The sequence below is a fragment of the Malurus melanocephalus genome, unplaced genomic scaffold (genome assembly GCF_030028575.1).
Source record: "Malurus melanocephalus ecotype Western Australia unplaced genomic scaffold, MMel_1.1 scaffold_794, whole genome shotgun sequence".
Lineage (NCBI taxonomy): Eukaryota > Metazoa > Chordata > Aves > Passeriformes > Maluridae > Malurus > Malurus melanocephalus.
This window is the reverse complement of record NW_026624026.1, coordinates 154,025-179,549: the sequence shown is the minus strand read 5'-3', so window position 1 is coordinate 179,549 and position 25,525 is coordinate 154,025. Positions and strand designations below refer to the sequence as shown.

General features: G+C 38.6%; 1 protein-coding gene and 1 long non-coding RNA gene across 2 annotated transcripts; both read right to left on the bottom strand.

Annotated features, from left to right (window-relative positions):
• Positions 1-36: 36 nt before the first annotated feature.
• LOC130584898 (uncharacterized) lies at positions 37-6,323 on the bottom strand. The gene is made up of 3 exons (XR_008966540.1): positions 3,834-6,323; positions 2,906-2,985; positions 37-2,354 (listed from the first exon to the last, which is right to left on the bottom strand). It is a non-coding gene; the product is annotated as an uncharacterized LOC130584898 (long non-coding RNA).
• A 461-nt stretch (positions 6,324-6,784) lies between these two features.
• On the bottom strand, positions 6,785-24,714 carry AGA (aspartylglucosaminidase). Its single transcript, XM_057385151.1, has 9 exons — positions 24,537-24,714; positions 22,574-22,727; positions 21,853-21,965; positions 17,292-17,404; positions 16,420-16,534; positions 14,394-14,469; positions 13,575-13,682; positions 10,841-10,974; positions 6,785-10,007 (listed from the first exon to the last, which is right to left on the bottom strand). Exons 1-9 carry the CDS (start codon positions 24,679-24,681, stop codon positions 9,907-9,909), a joined length of 1,059 nt encoding a protein of 352 aa, XP_057241134.1. The 5' UTR covers positions 24,682-24,714; the 3' UTR covers positions 6,785-9,906.
• Between the last annotated feature and the right edge of the window lie 811 nt (positions 24,715-25,525).

The window sequence follows — 25,525 nt, the reverse complement described above, 5'->3', positions numbered from 1 at the left end:
AAAAAAAAAAAAGAAAAAAGAAAAAAAAAAGTGGCATGTTTACTAACCTGAAACTTTCTTCAGCAAATCTCAGGTCACTATATGATGCTAGTTTGAATGTAATTCCTTGGGTACTACTGAACTCAGCCCCGATAACAATCATCAACTGCAATTCAAACTTTTTTTTCCTCCTCATYGCTCTACACAATCTAGGTTTGGATGTTTCCTAGAACACATTACTTTCAAATTCAGTTTAAAACCTTTTTCATTGCACATGATGGATTAGCTTCATTTAATTTATTGTTATACCAATACATGAAGCACATGAAAAAAATCATTTGAACTTTGTTACTTAAATCTGAAGAAACCAGATACAGCCCATTTTTCATATATCCATTTTGCTGTATCTGTTGTGAAGTCTTAAAAATTAATATTATGCAGGAGTGATAGCTCTAATGGTAACAGATACTGGAAAAGACCATTCCTGACCTAGCACTAATAATCAAGTTACACTCTGCTATTTTGTCAAAAATACTAGTCATTGTGTTAATTGCAAGGAGCAGGCTACATCTGTTCACAATGTGTGAGTCAAGAACCAACCATACTCAGTGTTATGTACTCAAAGAACACAACTACACCAACTTTGCAAAGAAAAGTACACCCAATTTTAACAAAGTATTTAAAATCAAGGGTATCCATTATTACCTTCCTTTACTGAAAGCTGCTAAGTTAGAGAATACTGTTCATATCCACTGAAAATATTGTTTCCTAGATGCTGCAAATAATAAAAAGCTTTTCCATTGCTACAAGCAGACAGCAAGATAAAAAAAAAATTACCTCAAATTATTCTTTATGTCCATTCACATATAATTTTTGCCATGATGATAAATACACCACAGTAGTTTATTCTATAATTTCTTTACAGGCCTACCAGATGACCATCTCTTTTCTAGTACAAAAGCAAGTCCAGCAATTTTTTTTGAGTCAGCTAGAAGTGTAATTTTTTTCCACAAGTTTTGCAAGCTTCTTCATACATGGTATGAGTTTAAGGCAGTCAAGATTCAGGAAACTATACAGTAAGACTGATAAAGAAAATAAAACACTTATTCCCTGCAATGAGAGTGAACAAAGGTAGCTGTTTCAGGTATAAAGTATCCTGAAACATAAATTTCATGTGCTTGGCCACAAGATTAACACAGATGGCAGTTACAATCTCTCACCTAAATCAGTGTGCAGTACATCCACTTTTCTGGCTGTAACACTGCTGTAACAGATAGCTCACCCTGAAGTATCATTTCTGAGCACATCTTTTGGTAACCCTGTTAAGTAAGGCTTAAATAAACATTCTTGGATGAAAGAAGATTTACTGATCATTAATTAATTACTGAGATTACATTGATATCTGTTAAATKGTTCTCCTATGGACAGGCTGCTAACATTGCCAAATCATTATAAATATTGAAATTTGTTAGCAGTGTAAATTTTGCACACAAGGGATGGCAGACCTGAAACTGAGGTTGCATAAAGAGAAGGGTAGTGCCTAGACTGGCAATCTCACATATTTGGTTTGAGAATAAAATTTACTCATTCCATGAGAAAAGAACGCCTAGCTTGTAATTAATGATATATGCATGCTGTTAGTAATTCACTACTAAGTCATAACATCATTGGGAACAGACACTTGTTAAAATGAAAATGTAATAAATGGGAAGTTAAAGAACCACACTGACAGAATATTCTTGTTGTCAGAAATCTACGCTTATTCTTTAATCACCAGAAAGTTGCCCTTAATGCCTTGTTAGTGAACCACTCTGGAACTTGGTCTATTTTCTGAGCTCTGCTGTTATTCAAGGAATGTGTACCAGATCTTACCGCACACTACCTGTTGGGAGGAAAAGGTTAAAACCAGAAGATTTGGTGAGGAAGAGGGAATAATAGTTTTGCTTAAAGTGACCTTGCGGCTGGGATTCTAAAGATGTCAGTGTGGGGAAAAAAAGTGTCCATTTATTAAGCCTAGTATGGTTTATCCTCTGCCTGTTTTAAGTGGAATTCCTGTGAAGGAAGAATCTCACAGCCACAAACAAAGCCTTTTGTAGCAGTGAGGCAGGCAGAGACACTCCTGCCCACTAGGATGAGCTAAGCCCCTGTGTGTCTCTGCCACCCTGAGTTGTGAACAAGGTAATTAAATAAATCTACTCTGCATTTTAGCTGTGACTTGGTTACTTGTATATGTTCATTCACACCTTACCTAACCGGCACTGACAGGAACAGACATGGATCAATCCTCACAGCATCTTCCATCTTCCTACAGAAATAGACCTTCACGTGTGATCTTCCTCATCATCTCACATTTCTTACTGAAACTGTTCCATCTCCTATAAATGAATTGCTACTTATTAAAGGAAAATGAGGAGGAAAAGATTCTTTGCCTCAGCATTCTAGGATAATTAGGCAGGTTATTATTGGAACACAGATTTTCATGTTCTACAAATAATAGCACAGTTATTAGAAGAAATGCAACAATCCAAAGATGCACAAAAACTCCCTACCTATTGAGCAGCCCTTGGCAGTGTGCCAGCAGGTCTGTCCAACATGGCCCTGGGGTTAGAAGAGACTGACTAAAGCTTGAGGGCCTGTCATCTTACTCGCATTGGGAGCCACTAGTTTTATGCAACCACACTAACAAAACCACATACAGATGTGGGATACCTACAAAGACAGAAAGCAGCACCTGATACAAAGTGCTGGAGTCTTCATAAAGCTTAAAATGTGGTACTCTGGTGCCTAGGTGTCTTTTGGAATTTCCCAAGAAAAGGCAACTTTCCCCTTTCTGTAGTACTGTAATACTGAAACTAAGGGCTTGAGTAGTACTGCATTGTACAGTGATTTTGTTATTTGCTGYGAGAAATACTTTAGAGACACTTACATGAGATGGTCTATTGTATGACCACATCACCTCAATTTCCAGTTAGTTCTTCCCGAATGGCAAATCTGGAAAAATCATAGCTGCAAAGCAGAACACAATGGTTAAGTTCAACATTGATTGGCATACTATGAATAGCTGCATGACCTAAGTGCAAAAATGGCAATTATAAATGACAGTTGGAATAGTTATCCGGCATTAGCACTTACATTTCTCATAGTGAGGCACTACATTATTGTTATAAAAGTACAACTTTATGCAAGATCAAACTTCTATGCCCAAGTTTGAAAGAGTCTTGATTTTTCAAATTAAGTTACAGGGTTATGGCTCTATTCTTGAGTGTGCCTGCAGATGTTATCTTAGCTCCGCTGAGTATATTGGTGATTGTCTCTTCCCTAAAACTCTTTGTGGTTCAGTAACCAGACATCCCAGTGACAGAACTCCCCCAGAATCCAATCTCATAGTCTGTCCAAACACAGCGGTGTTAACACAAAACACATCTCACAGTGACTTTCAATTAAACAGTCAGTCAAGGAGACTGAATTCATGGTGCTCRCATTTTCATAAAGCATTGTAGTAGCAGCAGCTGCTCTGAAGTATAATATTAAGTTGTAAAGCCTCCTCAGTCAGCAGAAATTCAAATGCACATTTTAACAAAGACAAGGTGATCAGAAAGTTATATGGGGACTTTGAGATTTCCTATCCTGCAAATGGGAAACTTATGGTAGATAATTAAGTATTTACATGACAGAAGAGAGAATAAGGGAAACATCACAATAGCCTGTTGATAAAAAAGCTCTCTGAAAAAGAGTTCTGGATTCCAAACCCAATTTTTCTTATCTTCTACTAAATTTTACTGGGGGAAAAGCATTAGATGGGCATCTAGCCTGAGGGTTGAATCATGAAAACTGCAGAGAAATAGGCACCTTACTTTAGTCTGCAGGAAAATTTTGAAGAGTCTTCTTTTGCCAGCTGTCTTTTTCCGTGCACCTCAGTCCCCGCATTSTACCTTTTGTTGGTATTAGCAGCTGTGTGGCCATAAAGTATAACAGAACAGTTTGCTTACTCACATTCTGAAAAAGAAAAACATTATTTGTTTTTAGGCAAACAGCAACCTTATCCATTTTGTGGAGCTGCGTGATCCCCAGAAACAACTGCCTAACTGAAGAGATGCAAGATGTAGGTAGCACCACCCAATTGGGGCAGCAAAATCTTTGGCCAGCTGAAACCATCCTTGAGAGATGGACAAAAAAAATAACCTTGTCTTCAGCCCTTCACAATTAATTTTTAATTGTTATTAACACTTAATTGTTCCTTGTCCAATATAGTTGCTTTTTATGGATTTTATTACCCCTGCTATAACTATGATTGTCAAACACTTACAAGAACGATGACGGTATGATATACATACCTGATGGTATGTATATCCCAGCAAGCCCTGGATCTGTTTGTTGCTGCTTTTGCATCAGAAGTAATGAACCGCACAGCAGAACCCATGGAATGGGGTGCAAGCAACTGTTATTCACAGTGCAAAGTGCAGATGGAGGTCGAACAGGTTAAACTCTTGGATCTGGCATGAAGCGTGCACAGCCTGCCAGTCCTGGTACAGGAACAGTAATCTCCAGCAAAGGGACACAGCAGGCAGGAAGAAGTACCACTGCAGAAATTAGGTAAAGGCTGATAACACCCTTAAGCTGAAGTGGCAAAGTGATGTTAYCCTTAAAGAACCATTTTTGAGGCTAGCACTTTCACTAAGCACTAACAAAAACTGTCTTAAATCCAGCTGAGAAGAGAGATCACAGGACTTTTCACTCCTTTTTTACAGGCAGATTTGTAAGGATAGGTACAGATTGAATGTCAATAGCTGCAGTTCATTAGCACTACAGCTACTCCAATGTAATTTATTGTCTACTCTATAACATACAAATTAATCTTGAGTAACAACCACATTAGTAAAACACATTTGACTGCATATGAATTAAACTTGTTTATAATACTTTTTATATCCACCCTTTTAAACTATATTTTGCTACACCTATTACTGTAAATCCTTCAGGAAAAAAACCCACATAGCTAAAGAAATTATTACACAAGGAAAGTAGGAAACTGTCAGTTCTACATTGCTACTCAATGCTTAGGAAAAATGCTGCAGACAAAAATATTTATTTATAGGAAGTTTCAGTTCCTTTATAGTTTGCTATGTATCAGCCTGCCAACCCAATGACAAATTTCACAGATGATCCATGATAATTTGTCTTGGAATTTTTCTTGTAACAATGTCTATCCAGCAGCACCATTAAGTTAGCAGCACAACCGATTTTATTTTCAAATAGCCTGTCATATTGTATTTAATAAATAACCACACATACCATTAAGCATCTACTTATGAACAATAAGCACTCATGATCTAGCTAAGTTTAATTCTGTACTACTGTGACACAGTAATCTACTGCTTCAGTAATTATGCCACTAACAGGTCACAGCATACAGAACTGGAATCTTCCCTGCCAAATACTATGTGACAAAAGAATAGTACAGTCTACACCATGCATGAAGTAAACTTCAAAAAGAAAGGTAGGCAACAGCAGAACCTGGATGGGTATAGCCAGAATGTGTCAAGAAAGCTGTTATGACAGGTCTTCTGACAGCAAAGAAAGCAAAATTAATATAAACATTTAAATAACAAATTACATATTTGAAGAAAACATAAAGTACCACTAATGGCAGCAGAACAGGAAAAACACAACTGGGATTCTTCTGATTATAGAGCAAAAAGCCTTTCTCCTGTCCAGGAGGGGTAGGTTTATAACAATCTCTCTATACTTGTACTGWAAAAATAACAAGTTCAGGTCTTCCCATCTGTAGAAAAGAATATTCAAAAAACCCAAGGCTCCTGGATTTCTTGCTAAACTGAATTTCTTATTTTTTTTTCAGATCTTAGAATGGTGTTTTGAACTTAGAACTATAAAATACAACCCAGCATCACAACTACATTCAAGTGGCAAAGTCCATTGCTTTTTCTATTTACACAATACCAGCAATCATAATAATAAAATAGCAACAAATAGAACTAGAGTCAAAGTGTATTTCAGAAATTGTATGGCAAGTGTTTTCACCCTCTGCAAAGGGTGAAAACATGAAACTTCCTGCTCATCTAACACATGACATTTTTCTTTGCAGAGCACCAAAATCACCATTAGTAACCAATAAAATGCCCTGACATTTACAATACAGTTGTTTTTGTAAAGCTCTACCTGGAAAAAGTATCATCATCAAAACTTCTAGTAAAGATTTTTCCCTATCTTATTAGGATAAAGTAAAGAAGTCACCAGTAGCAGGGATTCCCTGAACTTGCACCCTTTGAATTTGCTATTGCTTTAATTTCACTGACCACCTATGACTGTAAAGGTACAAGCTAATCACACTGTAAAGGTACAAGCTAATCACAYTGCACCAGCAGCTATATTGACTTACATTGATTCCAATTGTCAGGGGAAAAACAGAAAATGAAAACACAGCTAATGTTGTTAAATGCACTAACATAAATGTTTGCTTCTGACTCAGCAGCTGAAACAATAATAACATAAACCACAAAATCCTGAGATTCAGTCACTTCTGATCCATGGACATTTCAGTTTTTGCTGTAAATTTAATGGAATTTACGTGGAGGAATGAACAGACCCCTCAATAAGAACATCTGTACTTCAGGGCTTAATATATATTCAGGGCTCTGCTGTATATTAGAGCTAGAGTAAATTTAACCATATAACATGAAGATGCTTTTTCCACAGACTTTGGAAATCTTGCACACATTCTGTGTTTCAAAATAAAAAAGACAGCACTATTAATGAGTTACAACAGTCATGATAAACTACAACAACAAATACTGATAATTTCAGCATCATGTTTTATTCTGTGAAGAGATAATAAATTCACTCCAGTTTATATAGTATTACTTATAGATTCCATCTAAAAATCAACTTTGAATTCTCTAAAACTGAATTATTCTTGAATGAGGCAGTTACAAATCAAAGAACGGGTTTCAGTGGAAACCTGCAAATGGTGAAAGTGACAGGGAAGTTTCTTCAGGAAGTACATACAAAACATTGCCAGGGTACACACAGATTGCTTTATTAAAGAACAATTTGATGCCATGCAAAAACAGAGCATAGTTCAGTTTTAGTCAGATCACTGAGCGAAGGCTCTTTTTTTGCCGGCATTACATGAAGAATTAATCTGGTAAGAAGATTCAGAAACAGAAAAAAAGACAGCTAAATTGAAGCTAATGAACCTTAAAAAGCCTCACAGCTTTACAGAGAGGATGCATTCAAGTGTACCACTAAATTTCAAATACTCATATCCTGTGTAGGTTTTTTGGTAGTAAAAGTTGGATAGTAAAAACTGAAAGATAAAACAGAAAGATTTTTTTGCAACCCCAACAGAAACTGTCATAGGTTTTGCTTACTTTTGACAAGTTGGTACTTAATATTTACCTTTCTTTAAAAATTCATGTGTCTGCTAAACATAACAGAACACCATTAACAACCTTTAAAGAAGTATTTTTAAGACAAAATATTAAGCCTGATATTTTTTAAATTCTGAATTCTGTCCATAACATCAGAATGGTACATTGTTAATACTATGATTTAATGTATTGTCAAATTAATGATATATCAAAATAATTTACACAAATAAACCCCTTCCTTTATAACTAATCCATCATCACAAAGCAACCCACATTATCAAACCACATCCGTTAGTACCTACGTCTCACAGAGACAAGTAATTTTCTTAGAATAACAGAATCAATAAGGTTGGAAGAGATCACCCGGTCCAACCTTTCACCAAACATCACCATGCTAACAAAACCACATCACTAAGTGCCGTGTCCAATCATTTATGGAACACCTCCAGAGACAGTGACTCTACCATTTCCCTGGGCAGCCCATTCTAATGCCTGACCACCCTTTTAGTGAAGAAACTCTTTCTTGATGTCCAACCTGAACTTCCCGTGGCACAGCYTGAGGCCATTTCCCCTTGTCCTGTTGCTGGTTGTCTGGGACAAGAGGCTGAGTCCCATCTTGCTACACCCTCCTCTCAGGCAGTGGCAGACAGTGATAGCCTTTTCTCCAGGCTAAACACCCCCAGCTCCCTCAGCTGCTCATCACAGGACCCTTCACCAGCTCCACTGCCCTTCCCTGGAGTTGCTACAGCACCTCAACATCTTTTTTGTAGTGAGGGGCCCAGAATTGGACATAATACTTGAGGTATCCTCTCACCAGTGCTGAGTACAGGGGAACAATCACTGCCCTGGTTTTGCTGGCCACACTATTGCTGATACAGRCCAGGATGCCAGTGGCCTTTGTGGCCATCTGGGAACATGGCTCATGTCCAGATGGCTGTCAATCAGAACAGATGAGTATGCTGGCTCATTCCAGATGGCTGTCAACCAGAACAGAYGAGTTGACTATTTAGCACTGTAACAGTGAGTTCAAGCTACACTGTTAYAGAGCACTCATAACTTCTGGCATACACAAGCTAGTACAGAGTGACATAAGCACTCTAGAAAGCAAGCCATGGATGTTCCTAAACCTCTTTCAGAAATGAATCCTGGAGGATTCAGCTGCAGCAATTTGAGACACTACTGCTCAGTTCCCAGTACTTAACCTTCTACATTCATAATCCACAGTGCAATCTTCAAAGTAACAACTACTGCAGTTTCATTAATCTATTTACACTTAACTGCCCAAGTTATCTGACGACAAAACAGCTGTGACAGAAGGCTTGTTGGTAGGACAGGTAGAAAACTTAAGCCTTTACAGCAGGATCTCCTCTGATGAAAGCTTGCTTTGGCCTGCAGTGAACACTGTACCATGACATGCTCTGAGGATCCAGTGACAGAACTGAATCTGCTGAATAAAACACTTGGTTGATGAAGTTCTATGGCAATCCATTAAAGATAGCTATTTTGGTTTGAATGGTTTATTTCCAGCTTTTAAAGATTCCAATTTGAAACAGAAGGCAATAATCAAAGACACAATACAAAAGCATCTGAACAACCTTATTAATACATTAAGGTGTGCTTTTATTACCCAAAATTTAAATAGAGAGATTAATTAAAATGACAAGACACACTCCTTTTACTTGCTCCCTGCTTTTGCCACTTCCTAGCTCAAGCTTAGCAAAGATTCAATCAAATGATCAGCAAGCCACCGATTTAAGAGAATGATCAAACAGATCTTCAAATACTTGTGGAATAATCCTCAAGAAGTTCTACTACAAATGAATCCTGGTGTCTCTAGACATAGAAATCTACAAAACMTGAAGCTGTAGGTAACTGTCACACTCCAGGTATTCAACTGCTCCTTTGCAGAGGTAAATGTGCTATAGGACAGGGCAAGTGCACAGCATATTAATGACAAGGAAATCACTGTGATTATGATTCCTAACTTAATTTCCAGTATAAAAAACAGGTGTCAGGAAGATTGCCAATTGTCTTCACATCCAGTCAGTCGACAAAAATTCCTTGAAGGTCTGTACCACCAGGGATGCTTGCATGTAATCTCTATTCAAATGTATTCTCAGCTGTTGTGGAACAAATTAGAATGGTCCATAAGGACTTCTTACCTCTTCATTAAAGCTTTGAAATAATCCCCACTACTCTTCAACCCCTTTCCCTTGCTTGTCAGCATTTTCATGCAATTTTTTCAAGAGAAAAGAAAACCTGGACTAAATCTTAGAAAGACAATTAAATATTTTCAACGTAAGTCCTATATGTAGAGTCATAGTTCCACTTCCAGCCCGTTATCCAGAYGTCTGACAAATGCATTTTTAAATGGCAAAGCAAAGGGCCTGTTCAATGGTTTTGGCTACTCAGTTCTTAGGAAAACAAGCAGACCATAAGAGCCATTAGATGCTTGAAACAACCATTTTAAGAAATAACAACTGGGGCAACTTAGCACTGTCCTCTTCTAAGTTGAGGTGCTAATAGGATAAAAAAAAAATTAAATGCAATCTACTACTTGCTCAGTTGGTCGACTAAGCAAAGGGCTAGAAACGATGAAGTGAAACTGAGTCAATCCTGGAATTTTATTACATGCAGCACCTAGGAAAGAAAGAAGAAAAAAATTCTAATTTGCTACATTTGGGACTAGTCTCTCTGTCATTGTATTTTATCATCTAAAGATCTAGCTACTAATTCTAGTGCAGTGGTATAATTATTCTTTTACAATCCATTTAACCCAGGACATCTTGAAAGCATTTAATTTTTAAGTTAAAATACAATACTACTGACTGTTGTAGCGCAATTAACGCCCTTATACTACAATTCAAAACAGTAACACAAGTCAGGAAGATCTCTCTCTCTCTTTCAATCCTGATTGATTTAATGAGTTCCTTCAACACTAATCTCTTAAACACAGAACTGTAGGAAGTAAGAGATCAAAGAATAAGCAAAGCAGTCTAACTAAATAATCCATATTGATTAGCCAATTGTACTTCCTACTGATCTAAGAGTTCACTAATGAGATGCCTGGCACAATGACTACTCTTAGATCACTTTGAAGCTATGCTTAAGATTCACATTCTCCCTCCCTTATGCCTTATCTAGGGAAGCCAAGGCAGAGGTTTTTTTAAAAAACCTTCAAATTAATCATATACAGTACAGGAAAACTCATGAAGGTTGTAAATATTTTTGGGTTTTGCTAAGACTTCCACAACTTTTGTGGAAGTCCAAGACATCGAAATGCAAAACTAAATTATCTCCAGTCTGCACTAGGATACAGCTGCCATGCTAACCAGAATTCTGTACTCTGAATGGCCAGTATTGCTGCAGTCTTCAAAGAATAATTAAAGACTTCTTTAAAATCCACCTTCAGTTTTGTACTTCTGTGATCTAGTTAGGGTCAACCACCTTTGTATGCAAAACAAAATACATACCATAACTTCCAGATGTATTGGCACAAATGATAGCACCAAAGAACTTCGGAGCATACGTTTTGATTCTGGAAATAACTTTCTGACAGGCTACTGTTGGATCTGTTCCCATCCTCATATATTCCACAGCTTGATAACTGAAAAAAAAAAAAAACAAACCCAAACCCAGATAATTAGCCATACTCAGTTTATATAATTTAAAGTAGCACAGAAGAGACCCTGATTTCTTTCCCCATGGAAAAACATGATAAATAATTTTTAGGCCAACTTCATATTGCAATTATCACTCAAGTTCTACATAAAAAGCAATTAAAAATGAGACCAGAAGGGACTGCAAGATGTCATCTATACCATCTATCACTCTATGGCAGCTCTTCTTCTAAGAGTAATCAAAATGAATTTCCTTTATATCTAAAGCATTTGCTTGAGATGAAACCTATTACATTTCCAAAATGCCCTGAGAAGTAAAAAATTACTTATGTTGCCATTTTCTTTCAGACTTGAAGATCAAATGATAACTTATGACATAACTTAGTGTTGWGAGCTAAGATTTCTCTTTTGTTTCCTTTCTTGGGAATTTTTCTTTCCCATTTTGTTGCTGGGATACACTAATTGCCAGGTCATCCTTTTGATGGGTGGGCGATTAGTGAAGACAATGGGACCTATGCCCCACCTAAACGATCTTGCTAAGCTCTGGGAGGGTATGTGTTTTGTGTGGTGGAGGGTAACTTCATTTCCTGCGTTGCTTCACTGGGAGAAGGAAGTCGACTGCTCTTTTTCGGCAGAGCCCAGGATCTCTGCTCATTTTTGGGTTCCTGTTTGCTGCACTGTGATCTTCTCCCCTGTGCCTTGCCTAGGACCCCCCGCAATTCCAGCTTCAGGGGTGAGCTCTGCTCCATCCCGTCTCACAGCCGCGGGATTCTGCTCGTCTCTTTGCCGTCCTGGGTTTCTTGCTGTCCAGAGGAGCACCGAGATCAGCGTTTCCGCTGTGAGTTTTGCAGAGAAACTTTTCTCCATCCACCTCTGCCATTTTTGTGTCCACCATTCCTGATGCAGGAGATCTGAGCCAGCTGGGACCCGCGGCACAGCGCCCCCTGCAGCCGCCRGGGAATCATCGCACTCGCCCTGCCCAGCCGGGAGCCAACAGCGCCCCTGCCGACAGGAACTGTAACTGCACCAAAGGGGAGGGTGTGTCTCTGTAAGGCTGTCACTGAGTTTGGGACTGAGCTGGTTGTTGCTATTGTTATTGTTACTTGTTTCACCTTGTTATATATATTAGTAAAAACTGTTATTCCCTTTTGCTCATATTCTTGCCTGAAAGCCCKTGATTTTTTCAAAGCTATAAYAATTTGGAGGGAATGGGGGTCGTATCCACCATTCCAAGGGGGGTCCCTGCCTTCATTGGCAAACACCTGTCTTTCAAACCAAGACACTTACAAATGACAAACGACATCAAGTCACCTCAATGAAAGATGCATATACGAAAACAAACTCTTGCTACACTAAGACTCTACAGATTGCATTAACAACAGATGTTATCAAAGTACAACAGAAAAGAACATCTCTTGCATTTTGAGACTCCCTATTATCTTTAATTTATTCTAACAATGAAATAGATTCAWGTTATCTAAAGATAACTATCTGAATATAAAACTATACTTCACAAGGATCTCTTCGCTAATCAAAAACTCAACAGAAGTTACCATGTCAAAGAAGGCATACTGTAAATATTAGCAATTTTGCCCTTTATTTGACACTTCCTTCACTTCTGCGAGGTTAATTCTAATTTTTTTTCTCATAGGAGAATATCTAAATATCATGGAATTATAATCTTTATCTGTGAGGAACCAGTAATTAACCACCTAGTCTGGTGGTTAACCCACTGGTGCCAACATGAAGTGTTTTAAGCATTACACACAAACAATTCAGGTTGCTTAAGTGCAATCTAGGCTTTTACTAACTAAACTTATAGTGGAATTCAGCTCACTTTTACTCTTGGTATCTTATAAGAAAAAATAGATAATTCATGAACTTGTCAACTGCCTTGTATTTCAAGACTGGCTTAGAACAGCTTGAAATTCACTGATGACATCTGTAAATGTGCAATAGCTAGGAGGCTTTCTTAGCTGCCAGAGCTCAAGAAAAGTCGCCTGAGCAGTATGAAGGTTACTTCTATATTACCCTTCAAGCATCAGTGCCCACTATGTTCAGCATGGATTTCCATAATTCATTCCTGCTGACACTGACCCATGTGGATGCTCATGAAGAGAGCCATACCTTACAAGGTTTAGGCAACCACAGTGACAATACTAAAACACCTCTTTCAGTTTCAAATTATGTGCAATTACAAAGATTGCGGCAGTGACACCTCCCAAGTAATCTGAGACCCACACCTCATCCTTTCTACAATACCTTCCCCACAACAAAACACTTTGGAGGAGAATGCTAATCAGTTCTGCTGAAAAGCATACAGGTTCAAAATATACTCATTACCTGCTGCCTGTCTGCTCACACCTTGGCAGTATTAAGGGATCTGCCATCAAGATATTTAAGTCTCTTCTTTTAAGACAGATCATAAGGATAACTCGGCTCTGCTACTGTTGTTTCCCTTCCGACTCCTTCCTTTACTCCCACTCCAGCAGTCAATAAGTCAGACTGTCTTTTGAATCAATTTCTTCATTTGCTGAGTCCACAAATTTGCTGCAGAAATCTAACAAAGTCTGCCTTACGGACAAACCTGGGTAAAAAGCGCATCATGACGTCACCATCCCCAGTGGCTGCAGCTCCTCCAGCTGTACTATCCGCATAGGATCCCGCTCCAGCTATCGGAGAATCTCCAACACGACTGTAGTGAACAATGGAAAATAAAAAAACAACTTTGTCAGTCTCATCGCCTCCAGCTGACTTAGCATTAAACCCAGGAGAACAGAACAGGTAAAGAGGTCAATCCACTGCAGTCAAAAGTCTTACCTTAAAACTACCAATAAAAGTCATCTGTGATAACCTGACTGACCTAAGGCTTAATCCACCTTCAATGCACAATGTTTGTTATTATACTGACTATAGTTAAGCCAGTGAAGTTTAGCCTGTGGGCAACAGTAAGCAGCTGGGGACATTAATATGTTCAATAACTTGTTGCTAAATCCAGAAATTGTCTGACTTGGTTGACAGACAATAATCCTAACTGTGTAGAAAAAGTATCTCAAATACAAAATACAAGCCTGGGGCTCTGATTTTATGTACATTACTTAGGAGACTGTGTACCTCTCCAAAATGCTTATTTGTCTCTGGTGCCTTGCCTTACAAGCTGTCTCACGACGGAGACACTGCTGCTTTTGTCGCTTCATGGTGAATTAAGCAAGCTGAAAAACAAGCATTTCCTCAAGAAACACAGTCTTGCAACTGAATCAATTTCTCAAAATATCTATGGCAAGTGCACAAATATAAGCAAGGCCATTTTGATATCTAGAGGTTAATGTTTTACACCCCAATGACAAGTTTAACATAGGAAACAAGGTGGGGGAAAAAGCTTTTTTATAAAATCAGAAATACTGACCCTGGAATTTTGTGGATTGCACCATTAGTAGATGTCCCAGAAGCAACGGTTCCRTTCACACCAATTACAACCATACCTAAGTTGTTCAACATGGACAAAAYATATTCAGAAGCACTACTAACAAATTTGGCACTATGCTTATCAAACAGAACCACAACGATCAGACTATTCAAATTACCAATATCCGGAAAGACAAGAATTGTTCTCTTCAGGAAAACAAGTTCTTTTTAAAAGACATTTGGAAACCTTTAGGATATATTACAGGAGCTCAAAAAGGAATGTGAAACAGTGAGTGCCACACTGTTCAGAGCTCTACGTTACTGCTGCCCAAGCAGCCACTGCCTCCTGATTACATTTGTTAACCAGCAGAGAACAAGTACCCAGTGTCACATCAAGCACCAACACCATCAGAACAAAAATGTCTGGAAATTATAAATGGCGCTTGAAGGAGATTAAAACAAAAAAAGTCAGAAGCATGAGCTTAAATTTGGCAGAAAAAGACATACTGCCTACCAAARTAAGTAGAATTATATGACAGGCAACCAAATGTATGTATAAGCCTACTCATTGCTAATCTTGTGCTGATAAGAAAGCCCCTGTTGCATACTAAAGAAGTTTAAGTTGTCATTTGGAATCGGAAGTGGGATAGAGCAAGACTTCACCTCCATAGAGCAGGAGAGGGCATGAATGGCTGCTAGCATAAAAATCAAGTACAAACTGAGAGCCAAGAAGCAGAATTTGATCAGCTGAATTCTGTTTCTCTGACCTCACTAAGCAGTACCTACTTCTCACAGAAAAGTTTCCTAACCAGTAGAAGCTAAAAATGTCGAGGCACTGACCCAATGCCATCTGTAAAATGACTGAAAGGGCATCAGTTCCTACCAATGTCCTAAATGCATGCGGAATGAAGACTCTTCTCAAAATGTGCTAGTCACAGAGACATTTCATGTGTAAAACAATGGGGTGGGAGAACTTGAAATACTAATACAAAATACCATCATTTTCTACAAAACAGCTTAGGACTACTTAAGAATAGATCAATTCTTGAAATGTATTTAGCAGATTCCTCTCTCCTGGCTCCCCATAATTCCTGAGTTTTCATGCACTTACTGAAGCTTTTTTACCCCAGTATGTAAACTCACTTAAGAATTTGGCAGGTTGCCTGACTTCTGTAGGCTATTAGTTGATTATTAGTAGGATGAACTAGAAACAAAGTAGAAAGATTCACACTTGAAGCAAGTTGTKAATTCTCCGTATTGCAAAGACCATCAAGCAAAAAGTTCTGGATTGCTAAACTGAGAAAAATCCAAACTAAATCAAAAAGTGCACATTTCAAGATTGCAAATTATAAAGCTTTGAAAGACATTAATCTGTAACTACTGTAGTCCTTTGTCTGATCTCCTCATTAATCAATTTATAGGTTTAGAAATTAACAGTCCTCAATCATTGAACTCTTAGAAGTTTTTGAGACTACTTCTAACCTGTTTTAGGCATGTTAGTTTCTGTAGAAATTTACTGATTGAGACAAAATACAGACTAGAAGAAAAATGAAAGCAAACTTTGTTTTATAAGCTTGAAGAGTGTGATGAACACTGCTTTTAGTCAGCAACAGGACTAGCTGTTTACTCATTCCTTCTACCACCGCAAGGCCTTTTAAGTTGGTCTGACAGCAACAACATAATCAAGATAAACATAATTATTTTTAAACTTAATCAGTTTTCTAAGCATCCACAGCTGCCCAAACAATTATCCCAAGGTATCTGCAGAAAAAGCAATAGGGCAATGAACAAGAGCTAAGGCCAAAAAATGAAGCAAGTGGCTGTGCAGCCAGTGAACTGGGAAAAAAGAACCAAACCCAAATCCTATTTTTAGGCACTCCATCCTAACACGTAAGTTATAGAATCTTGAAAAGACTATAAATAGGAAATAATTCCCATATTAAATACTTTTCTTTAAATCAGTATGATTTAATCTGTAGAGGAATAAGAAAAAGGAGATCAGCACTAGAGTTTCCAAAAGCTGTTACCAATAGTATCATGGTTGTGAACGATTCTTTGTGAGCTGGTCTGTTCTTCTTTGTAAGTTACTTTTTCAGGCCKTTTATATGGTCCACAGGATTTTGAAGAGTCTGGCACCACGTTCTGTAATAAGTTTATGATTTGTATGAATAATATGTTACAATGTATTCAATACAGATACATTTGAAAATACTCCAATCAATACCTATAATCTACCATACAGGCATCAGATGCCAAGTACTTAAACCAGATGCACTGAGATCCCACAAATRATTTTGCTTAATGAATGAACACTGATTTCTGGTATTATACAGTAAAAAGATTTTCCTACTGTAAAATTACGTTTTTCAAATTAAAGACTCTCCTTTGCTCAACTGACTGATCAAGAAAACCCCAAACCAGTGTATAGACATGCAGAAATGTGTAATGCCCAAAGCAAAAAAAACCCCATCCAAGCCAAGTTCACCATTTGATAAATTTAATGGACAGCTGTACTAACCTGATGTATTCATAGGTCTGTTTAAAGCCTCTCAACTATATCAAGATCTTAATTACTACCGTAAGATTTTCTTTCAGAAATGCATACATACATCAAAAAATACATATACTGCTTTGTTTACTTTGGTAAGTCCTGTCCCAATTAAGAACTCAAAAATAACTCCCACACAAAACACTACTGCAGCACAGTCAAAACCAGCAGGATTGAAGAAATAAGAACTTGACACATACATTCCCAAGTCTATCAAATGCTTGTTAATACCAAGTTTTTTTCTGTTTAATGAGCAAAACTTCTTTTTCGTCACATATAAAATGTAGCTCTGAAAGGAAATGGCAATGCTGCATTACTGACTTTCTCTTCACCCTCTTCACTGCACTGTACCTTCCAGTAGTTGGGCTGACAGCTTTGATTAAGCCATTCTGAATAAAGTGAAAGTGATTTCTGGGTAGTTAAATCTTCATATGGAAACCCCATTCTCACAGCAAACAGGGAAGCTTGAAAAACAAGAACAAAATAAAAAAGAAACATTGATTTATTCACAGTTTTATGTATTTTATGGTAATGCATTCGTGTTATGTTTTTTAGAAATCAAGAAATTCTACATCCTTTTTGGAGATGAGAAGTACATCTTCTGGGAGCAGTATCAGCCACTAGCGATATATTCAACTGCAGTAGCCAAATCTCACTTCACAGGCAGTAACATCAAAGTTTTCTCATCAAAAGGAGAAACAAATTCAACTACGTTAAACAACTGGACACAAGCAAGAGTGTGGAGCAAGCATGGCCTGGGCTGTGCGGGTCACAGAAATAAGTAAGTCATAAAAACTTGAGTACATTTCCCTAAAAAAGATAGTTTTTATGAAATATAAGTAATATAGCAGCATGTTTGTCATTAAAACTCTGATATTTGAAGAAAGCAATTCAACAGCTTACAGTATTGCAGTCCTTCCTTGCAGCTTTAAAAGTTACTGCTTCCTTGTTTTGGAAATTAATATGGTACGTGCCAAGGGAGTAAAAGACATACCAACACATGCAATGAAAGAATGCTACACTTCTAAGAATGACTTTTATCTTTAGGCAGAGGGAAAAGAAAAAAGATTAACTCTTCTTTCATCTTTTATCTATAGATACCTTTGATATTACCCAGTAACAGATACTGTTGCTAGGTTCAGATGCTTGAATTCACATTACCAATCCTTGATAATAATGTCACTGTAATATACAGCTGAACAAACTTACCCAGTCCAAGAATTAAGAGAAGCCTTTAATTAGTGCTGGACTGCTTTTCTAGGTTTTTCTTAAAAACTGACACAATTAAAGTACCTTAGCCCTCAGAGGAAAAGAAAACTGACAGCTTCAATTAAATAGATACTTACAGAACAAATAGACAGAATATGTTTTTTGGTTTTTGTTTGTTTTGTGTTTTTTGGGGGGGATGGTGTTTTTTGTTCGGGTTTTTTTCTTTTTTTTGGTTAAGGTAAAATTGAGCTTGTGCATTTTTGTCAGGAATTTTTTCATAACTTTTGAAACATTGTTTCTATTCCAAAAAGCAGAGTTCCTAATTTTTACTCTCTGGACTATTTGCCTGGATTATTGGTCTAAGTATTGCAAGAACAAAAAGAGAAAAAGGTCACTGTGAACCTTTCCCATCTGCTGGAGACAAGAAAATTTCTTGGAAATAACTAAATTACTTTTTTCCTCACTTGTAATCATCCTGCACCGAATAACCCTCACCAGACTGTCAACATGGATATACGTGTCTTTTACTGCTAGTTTTCTAAGACTTGCCCTAAAGAATTTAGGTAACAAATGGAGAAAGGAGTTCTTTTAACAGTTCTTTTTACTGATGGTTATCTGTATCTGTTCCACAAAAGCTACACCATTGGCAAGCAGATCCAGAGAACTGCAGGCTGGTCAGCCTCACCTTGACCACGGAGAAGATGGGACAATTAACCTTGGAAATAATTTCTGAGCAAATGAAGGACAAGCAGATGATTAGGAATAGTCATCATGGCTTTGCAAAAGAGAAGTCCTGCTTGATCAGCCTGATAACTCCCTGTGATGAAATAACAGGTCCAGTGGATGAGGGGAGAGCAGTGGCTCTCTTGACTCCTTCTTGACTTCTGTAAGGCTTTTGACACTGGCTCCCGTAAGATGCTCAAAGAGAAGCTGATGAAGTATGAACTGAATGCGCCAAGAGTGAGGACTGAAAACTGGCTTAAGAGCTTAGCTCAGAGAGTTGTGATCAGTGGTAGGAAGTCCAGTGGGAGCCACTAACTAGCAGTATCTCACTAGGGTCAATACAGTGTCCATAAAGCAACTTGGCAGGACAATGTTTGCTTCTGAGGGGCAGCAAGGTGAATGCCAGCCAGCAACATGCCCTTGCATCAAAGGCAGGTAACAATGCAGGTTGGGCTCCAGAATTACAAGGAGTGCTGCCAGCAGGTCAAGAAAAGTGATCTTTTCTTTTACTCAGTCCTGGTGAGGCCACACACGCAGTATTGGGTCCAGTTCTGAGCTGCCTGGTACAAGAGACATGGACTTACTGGACATAGCCCAGCAAAGGGCCACAAAGGCGACTCAGGGGCAGGAACATCTCTCCTATGAGGAAAGACTGAGAGAGCTGGGACTGTTCAGCCTGGGGAAAAGAAGGCTCAGGGGGATCTCATCAGTATATATAAATATCTCAAGGAAGGGTACAAAGAGGACAGAGCTAGGCTGGTTTTGGTGCTGCTCAGTGACGGGACCAGAGGCAATRGGCACAGACTGAAACATGAACAATAAAAAACACTTTTTCACTCTCAGTGTGACCAAGMATTAACACAGGTGTGCACAGAGAGGTTTTAGAGTATCCATCCCTGGAGATATTCAAAACCATCTGGGCATGGTCCTAGAAAACCAGCTCACTAGTTGAGCAGGGGGGCTGAACCAGAAGACTTCAAGTCCATGGCAACATCAACCATCCTGTGATTCTGTAATATATCATCTTACTTAAGCTGTCTATGTAGCAAAGGTTTTAAAATACTTAAATTTCAAATTTTTTTTAGTCAAAATAAATAAAACTGTGAAGGCTATTTAGGTGTGTTTGCATTCTAACAGCTTCCAACATTGTTTTTCACATCAGAAGTAAAATTTTTGTATTACTTTCACTTAAATTTTACACACAGTGTAAAGTGTAAAATCACAGGAACAGTGTACAGGTCATATGTTTTAAAATTATCAACTCATTGAAATTAATGCATATCACAGCTTGCCTCTCCCTCTCTAGTGTCAATCATTCATAAAAATGCAATTTTAGAAGAGATGCAGACTTCCCTGGATTATATCTCTAAGTATATTCAAATAAAAGTGTGGTTTAGTTATTGGGAGAATAACCTCAGCAATTTTGCATCTTGAATAAGAAATGCCTGCAGAGATCATATGCATTTATATGAAAAGATTCTACTATTCTAGTTAGCTTTCAGGTAAAAATGTAAATATTTTTATTTAGAAAATAAACTGTTCTTTCTCTCATGTGCTGATTTGAAGTTTCAAAATGTATTTTCTCTTTACTCATCTTCATCTGGTAAAGACAATCACAGTTTTTTTATCCAAGTTCCAATTTCCAGAAAAATACATTTCTTTACAAGAAATAGTCTTTGTCAATTTCTCCACTGCTTTCATTAATTCACTAGCATTAAACACCATCTCCAGTTTTTACTCTGATAAATCTTCAGCTTTTCTGTCGTTCTTTTGCTACTACTGCTAAACATTTTCTTCTGAGGAAGTTATCACTGACACTAAAAACTTGGCATAACAACTTTGCCCACATGCCTCCATTATGCAAAGAGCTATCTTCTTAGGCTGGAAGACATATTTTAAATCACATTTTAATTCTCCTGTTTGTTCATTTTCRGTATCTTTTCAACTCATTCTACTGATCAAAATTTAAAAATACTTTGGTAACTAGCAATGACAGGCAAATAGGAGTATTTCTTCCTCCACTGTTTTAACACATGACCAATTTCTTTTTCTGCATTACCTGCAAAATCTCTCTCAGCAAAGCCACTTGTAATCATGGTCAACTGGCTTAAATAGAACCTGCAAGTCTCTCTGTTCTGACCTTCTGTCAAACTGTATGCTCACCTCCCAATACTGTTCCATTTTACTCCATCAAAAAATTGCTGTTACACTTCTGTACATACAAATTCCTTCAAGAATCTTTTATCTTTTCTTATMAATTTCATAGCACTTGAATAACATTAATGCTCAGATCTCAATTTCCACACTTATCTCCATATTTCTCTCTGAGCAGGTGCAGGCTCAGAGCAGGCTTCTTAAAAGCCAAGAAACCTGTTCACCACTGATGTACCTCTGGGGAATGTACATCTCTTTTTTAACTGGTGTTATTTTACCAACAGCAGCCTGTGTTTAAAAAGCTCAACTAAGCATCCAATTTACTTCTGCTTGTTTGTTGTGCCTGGGACTACAGTTTTAATGAGTTTTTTTTACATTTAAGTTCGCATTAATATTTTTAAACTATGAAATATAGTAATCATGTCYATTATATAGCAAAATATTAAAATGTAACTCCAGTGTCTATTAATTCTGCTATTCCTTAGAAAAAGTTACTTCATGGTTTTAAATATAACACTTCCATCCAACAGTTTCTATAGTGTCTTATAGTTTCTATAGTCATCTTTGATATTAGTAAAGCCTTGACACTACAAGTCARTATTTGCAGTTAGACTGGTGTAAAAAACATAAAATGATTTTTTTCCTTCTAAAAGTAAATCTATTTCTGACACACAGAATGACAGGACACTTTTGAACTATTTGAGTAGATAGATTTGATTGTCAAGGAATGCTTCCACCGATATTAACAAGATTAAAACATGGCAATTTTAACAAGAAGTGTTTCAAAAGGAGGGTTTGATTTTGAAACAGTTAAAGGAATAATTACCTGACTCTCCCACTAGTAAGGTATGCTTAGTGTATTCAATGACCTTTCGTGCTACACCAATTGCATTTTTCACACGTCTGAGGCCAGCAACCGCCCCAACTTCCATAGTGTTGCTGGAAACAAGGAATATTTAAAACTTATTAAAAATACAAGAATAATTGCACTTTTTTTAGTAGACAAAATACATTCTCATCTAAATCAAAAAGCCTGCTCCTTCAACATAATGCTTTAATTGTTCTATGCTATAGACAGATAGCATCACATTAGTGGGGGAAAAATTTTCTACATATATTGTTTCCTTTCACAGGCTTGGAGATGTTGCTCAARTAGCAATAACTCCATTCACAGTAATATTTTCAGTAGAATAACTATTTTTTTTACATAAACTCATAACATGAACCACACATTCGCAATTACTTTTTCATTGGGACAGCTTTAAATAGCAAATAAATTATTGAAGACAATTGGTCCAAAAGTGAAACATTATGGACTGAACGTAAAAGGAAGTTAACAATGTTACGAACTATCTGTTTTGCAACTGCTATATCTACAACCAGATTACTGCACTACAAGTGAAGAGTCATTTCCTACTCTTCTAGCAATCAGGTATGTTATTTTTCCTACTTCCACAAGTTAACTTGTCCATAGTCAGTCCCAAAGCAACAAGATCCTGCAACAACCTWTAAATGTGCAAAAAATTTTCTCCATACAGTTTCCTTACCCATCCATAATCATGGCATCCAGAGTTGTTTCTCCACTTTCATCTGGGCTTCCTCCGTACCCCACACTCCCATCGCACTGATCAATCTCACACTGACCACAGCCTCTCTCAACCGCATCCAACTCCGAACCTCCCGACTGCAATACTCTCCAAGCTGTAATCAACACGAATTATAAAATGTCACTTGGAAAAACAGTTTCCACTACTGCATTAAAAATGGACATGACGCAGATGCACTACATATGTGGATAAAAACCAGTAAACTGTAACTTACAGATTACAAGGTCAAAATATAAATATAACCAAAAGAATGTAAAGCATCACTTCTCTAAATATTCTTTTTCTTGCATATCTGATTAGTGTTTCTGACTGTGAAACTGGGCTTTTCTTCTGAGGTGTTCTTTACTAACAATCATTCCATGTTCTCTGTATCAAATAACTTTCTCTGCCCAGAACCAATCATTACTATATCACTGCTTACTTAAAGCCTTCTGGGGGAAAAAAGGAAGAAAAACTTTCATCTCAAAAGAAAAAAAACCCAAAAAAACCCCTACCCGAAAAAGCTTCACATGAGACTATTAAGTGTCCAGCTGCAGATAAAAAGGTACATCAGTTACCTACATCAGTAACTACACAAGCACAAAACCAAAGTGGAAATTACATGTAAAAATTAGTCTCCATATTCTCCTGCTCAATCTTTAGTCTTCTATTCTTTAGGGTCTAGATCATGGTGCAGTTTTGTAAGACATTACAGACATGTCAAATGACATGACTTGAATACATTGAGCCTGAAGGCCCCGCACATACGAGATTTCACAAGGCTGGACCTAAGGCAAGATCTTCCAAGATGCCTGAGGTTGCTGCCACTGACAGTCACTGTCTTGCTTTGTGCTGGCTCTGGTGCCCTGTCACTCGACAGATCTACCCTGGGAGGCAGCAAATGCACACAGGCCAGCTCTTTTTGGCACCCGTGAACCACCTCAAGAAGCCTCATGATCACATACACTGTATGCAACTGTATGAAGTTGCATGAACCAGGGAAAAAATAAGATTTAACAACATGCATCCACCTCCACATATGCTTGTCTCTATTATGAACTTCAGTGTGAGGAGTACTGGCCTGATTCCTATTACCTTTATTACAGTGAGAACCTTAACACAGGCTTTCAGAAGCTGCCAAGCAAGGGCCACGAGTCTATTTCACTTCTGACCTATACAAGGCTTTATTAGTAACTCATTTCACAAGCAAGAGTTCTGTAAATTCTAATTTACAACTCGACTACGATAAAATAATCTGCAAGTCTCTTAAAATTACTATTCACAGCTAATTTATGCTGCCATAGGAAAACCCGCTTTGACTGTTAATAGCACACCAGAAAACAAGTTAAAAAAAAAATAACTACCTAAATCTTTAGGGGGCAAGAAGGAATCTCAGAAAAAGAAAAAAAAAAAAAAACCAACCAAAAAACACAACCCTTTAGAAAATACTGCAAGCAGCCGCAAGAGTGCAAACCACATTATTAGCAAAAGTATGCCTTTCATGGAGCTTTTCCACAGTTCATAGCTCCACTAGTTTTTGGGGTTTTTTTGTTTTGTTTTGTTTTTTTTTTTTTAACATTATTTCCCAACGTGGAAAGTTAAACTGCTTGCTTGAAGGCTCTCAGCGTCAGACAACCATCAATGGAAGGAAGCTCTTTCCCGTAGAAGGGATAACCCTTTCCAAGCAGCCGAGGCACCACCCGCCGCCTCCCSGAGCCAGCGCCGCTCGACGGCAGCCGGGTCACAGCCCGCTCCTTCTGGCCACACATCGGCCCCCATCAGAGATTTATTTTTCCCTAAGCAATCCCAGCACCCAGGTGCGCCCGGCGACTCCTCAGCAGGAAGGCGCTCCCGGAGTGCACCGAGCGGCGTGGCTCAGCATCGCCCCACCCGCCCCGCTCCAGCCCAGGCCCCGCGGGGACACCTGTCTCTGCGGCCGTCCTAAACGCCCAGGTGTTGATGACTACAGGCAGGGCGGCGGCAGAGGCGGCGCCCGCCGGTGTCAACACAGCGAGGAAAAGAAGCGCAACCAYGCCCCACCGCCGACCCCTGCCACCTCCCGCCGCCATGGCCGACGGGCGCAGCCCCACTCCGCCGCCTCCAACCAGAAGGCTCCGGCGGCGCAGGCGCGGATTGCCCGGCCTGGCCGCGACCGAGCTGCCCGGAGCGGTGCCGGGGTGGCCGCGGGTAGGGGTCGGGCACTGCGGCACCAGGAAACGGGGTCGTGGCCAGGAAAAACCTAAACTCTCAGCAAAGGCCGAGGCCCATGCCCACGRCAGATTAAAATACAATTTGCATTTCACAGACTCACAAAATGATTTGGGTTGGAAGCGACCTTAAAGATGACGTCGGTCCGACCCCCCTGCCATGCGCAAGGACACCGTGCGCTAGATCAGATTGCTCAGGGAGTCATCCAACCTGGTGATGAGCACTACCAGGAGTGGGGCGTCCACACCTTATCTTGGGCAGTCTGTTCCGGTGCGTCACTACTCTCACAATAATGAATTATTTCTTAACATCTAATCTAAAGCTACTCTCTTTCAATCTGAACCCATTCCTGTTGACCTGGCATTATATGCTCTTCTAAATAGTCTCACCTCATCTTTCCAGTAAGTGACCTTCATGTACTAGAAAGGCACAATTGGGTCACTCTGAAACCTTCTCTTTTCCAAGCTAAAAATCCCAATTCTCCTGGCTTTTCCTCACAGAAGTAGTGCTCCATGCCTCTGATCAACTCCTCTAGACTCGCCCCAAAAGGTCGATGTCCTTCCTGTCCGCAGAGAGACGGATGCAGTACTTGAGGTGGAATCTCACCAGAGCACAGTAGAGGGGCAGAACCACCTCCCCTCGACCTGCTGGCCATGCTGCTTTTGATGCAGCTTTTTTATTGAGTCTGGATGTGTGTTACAGCCA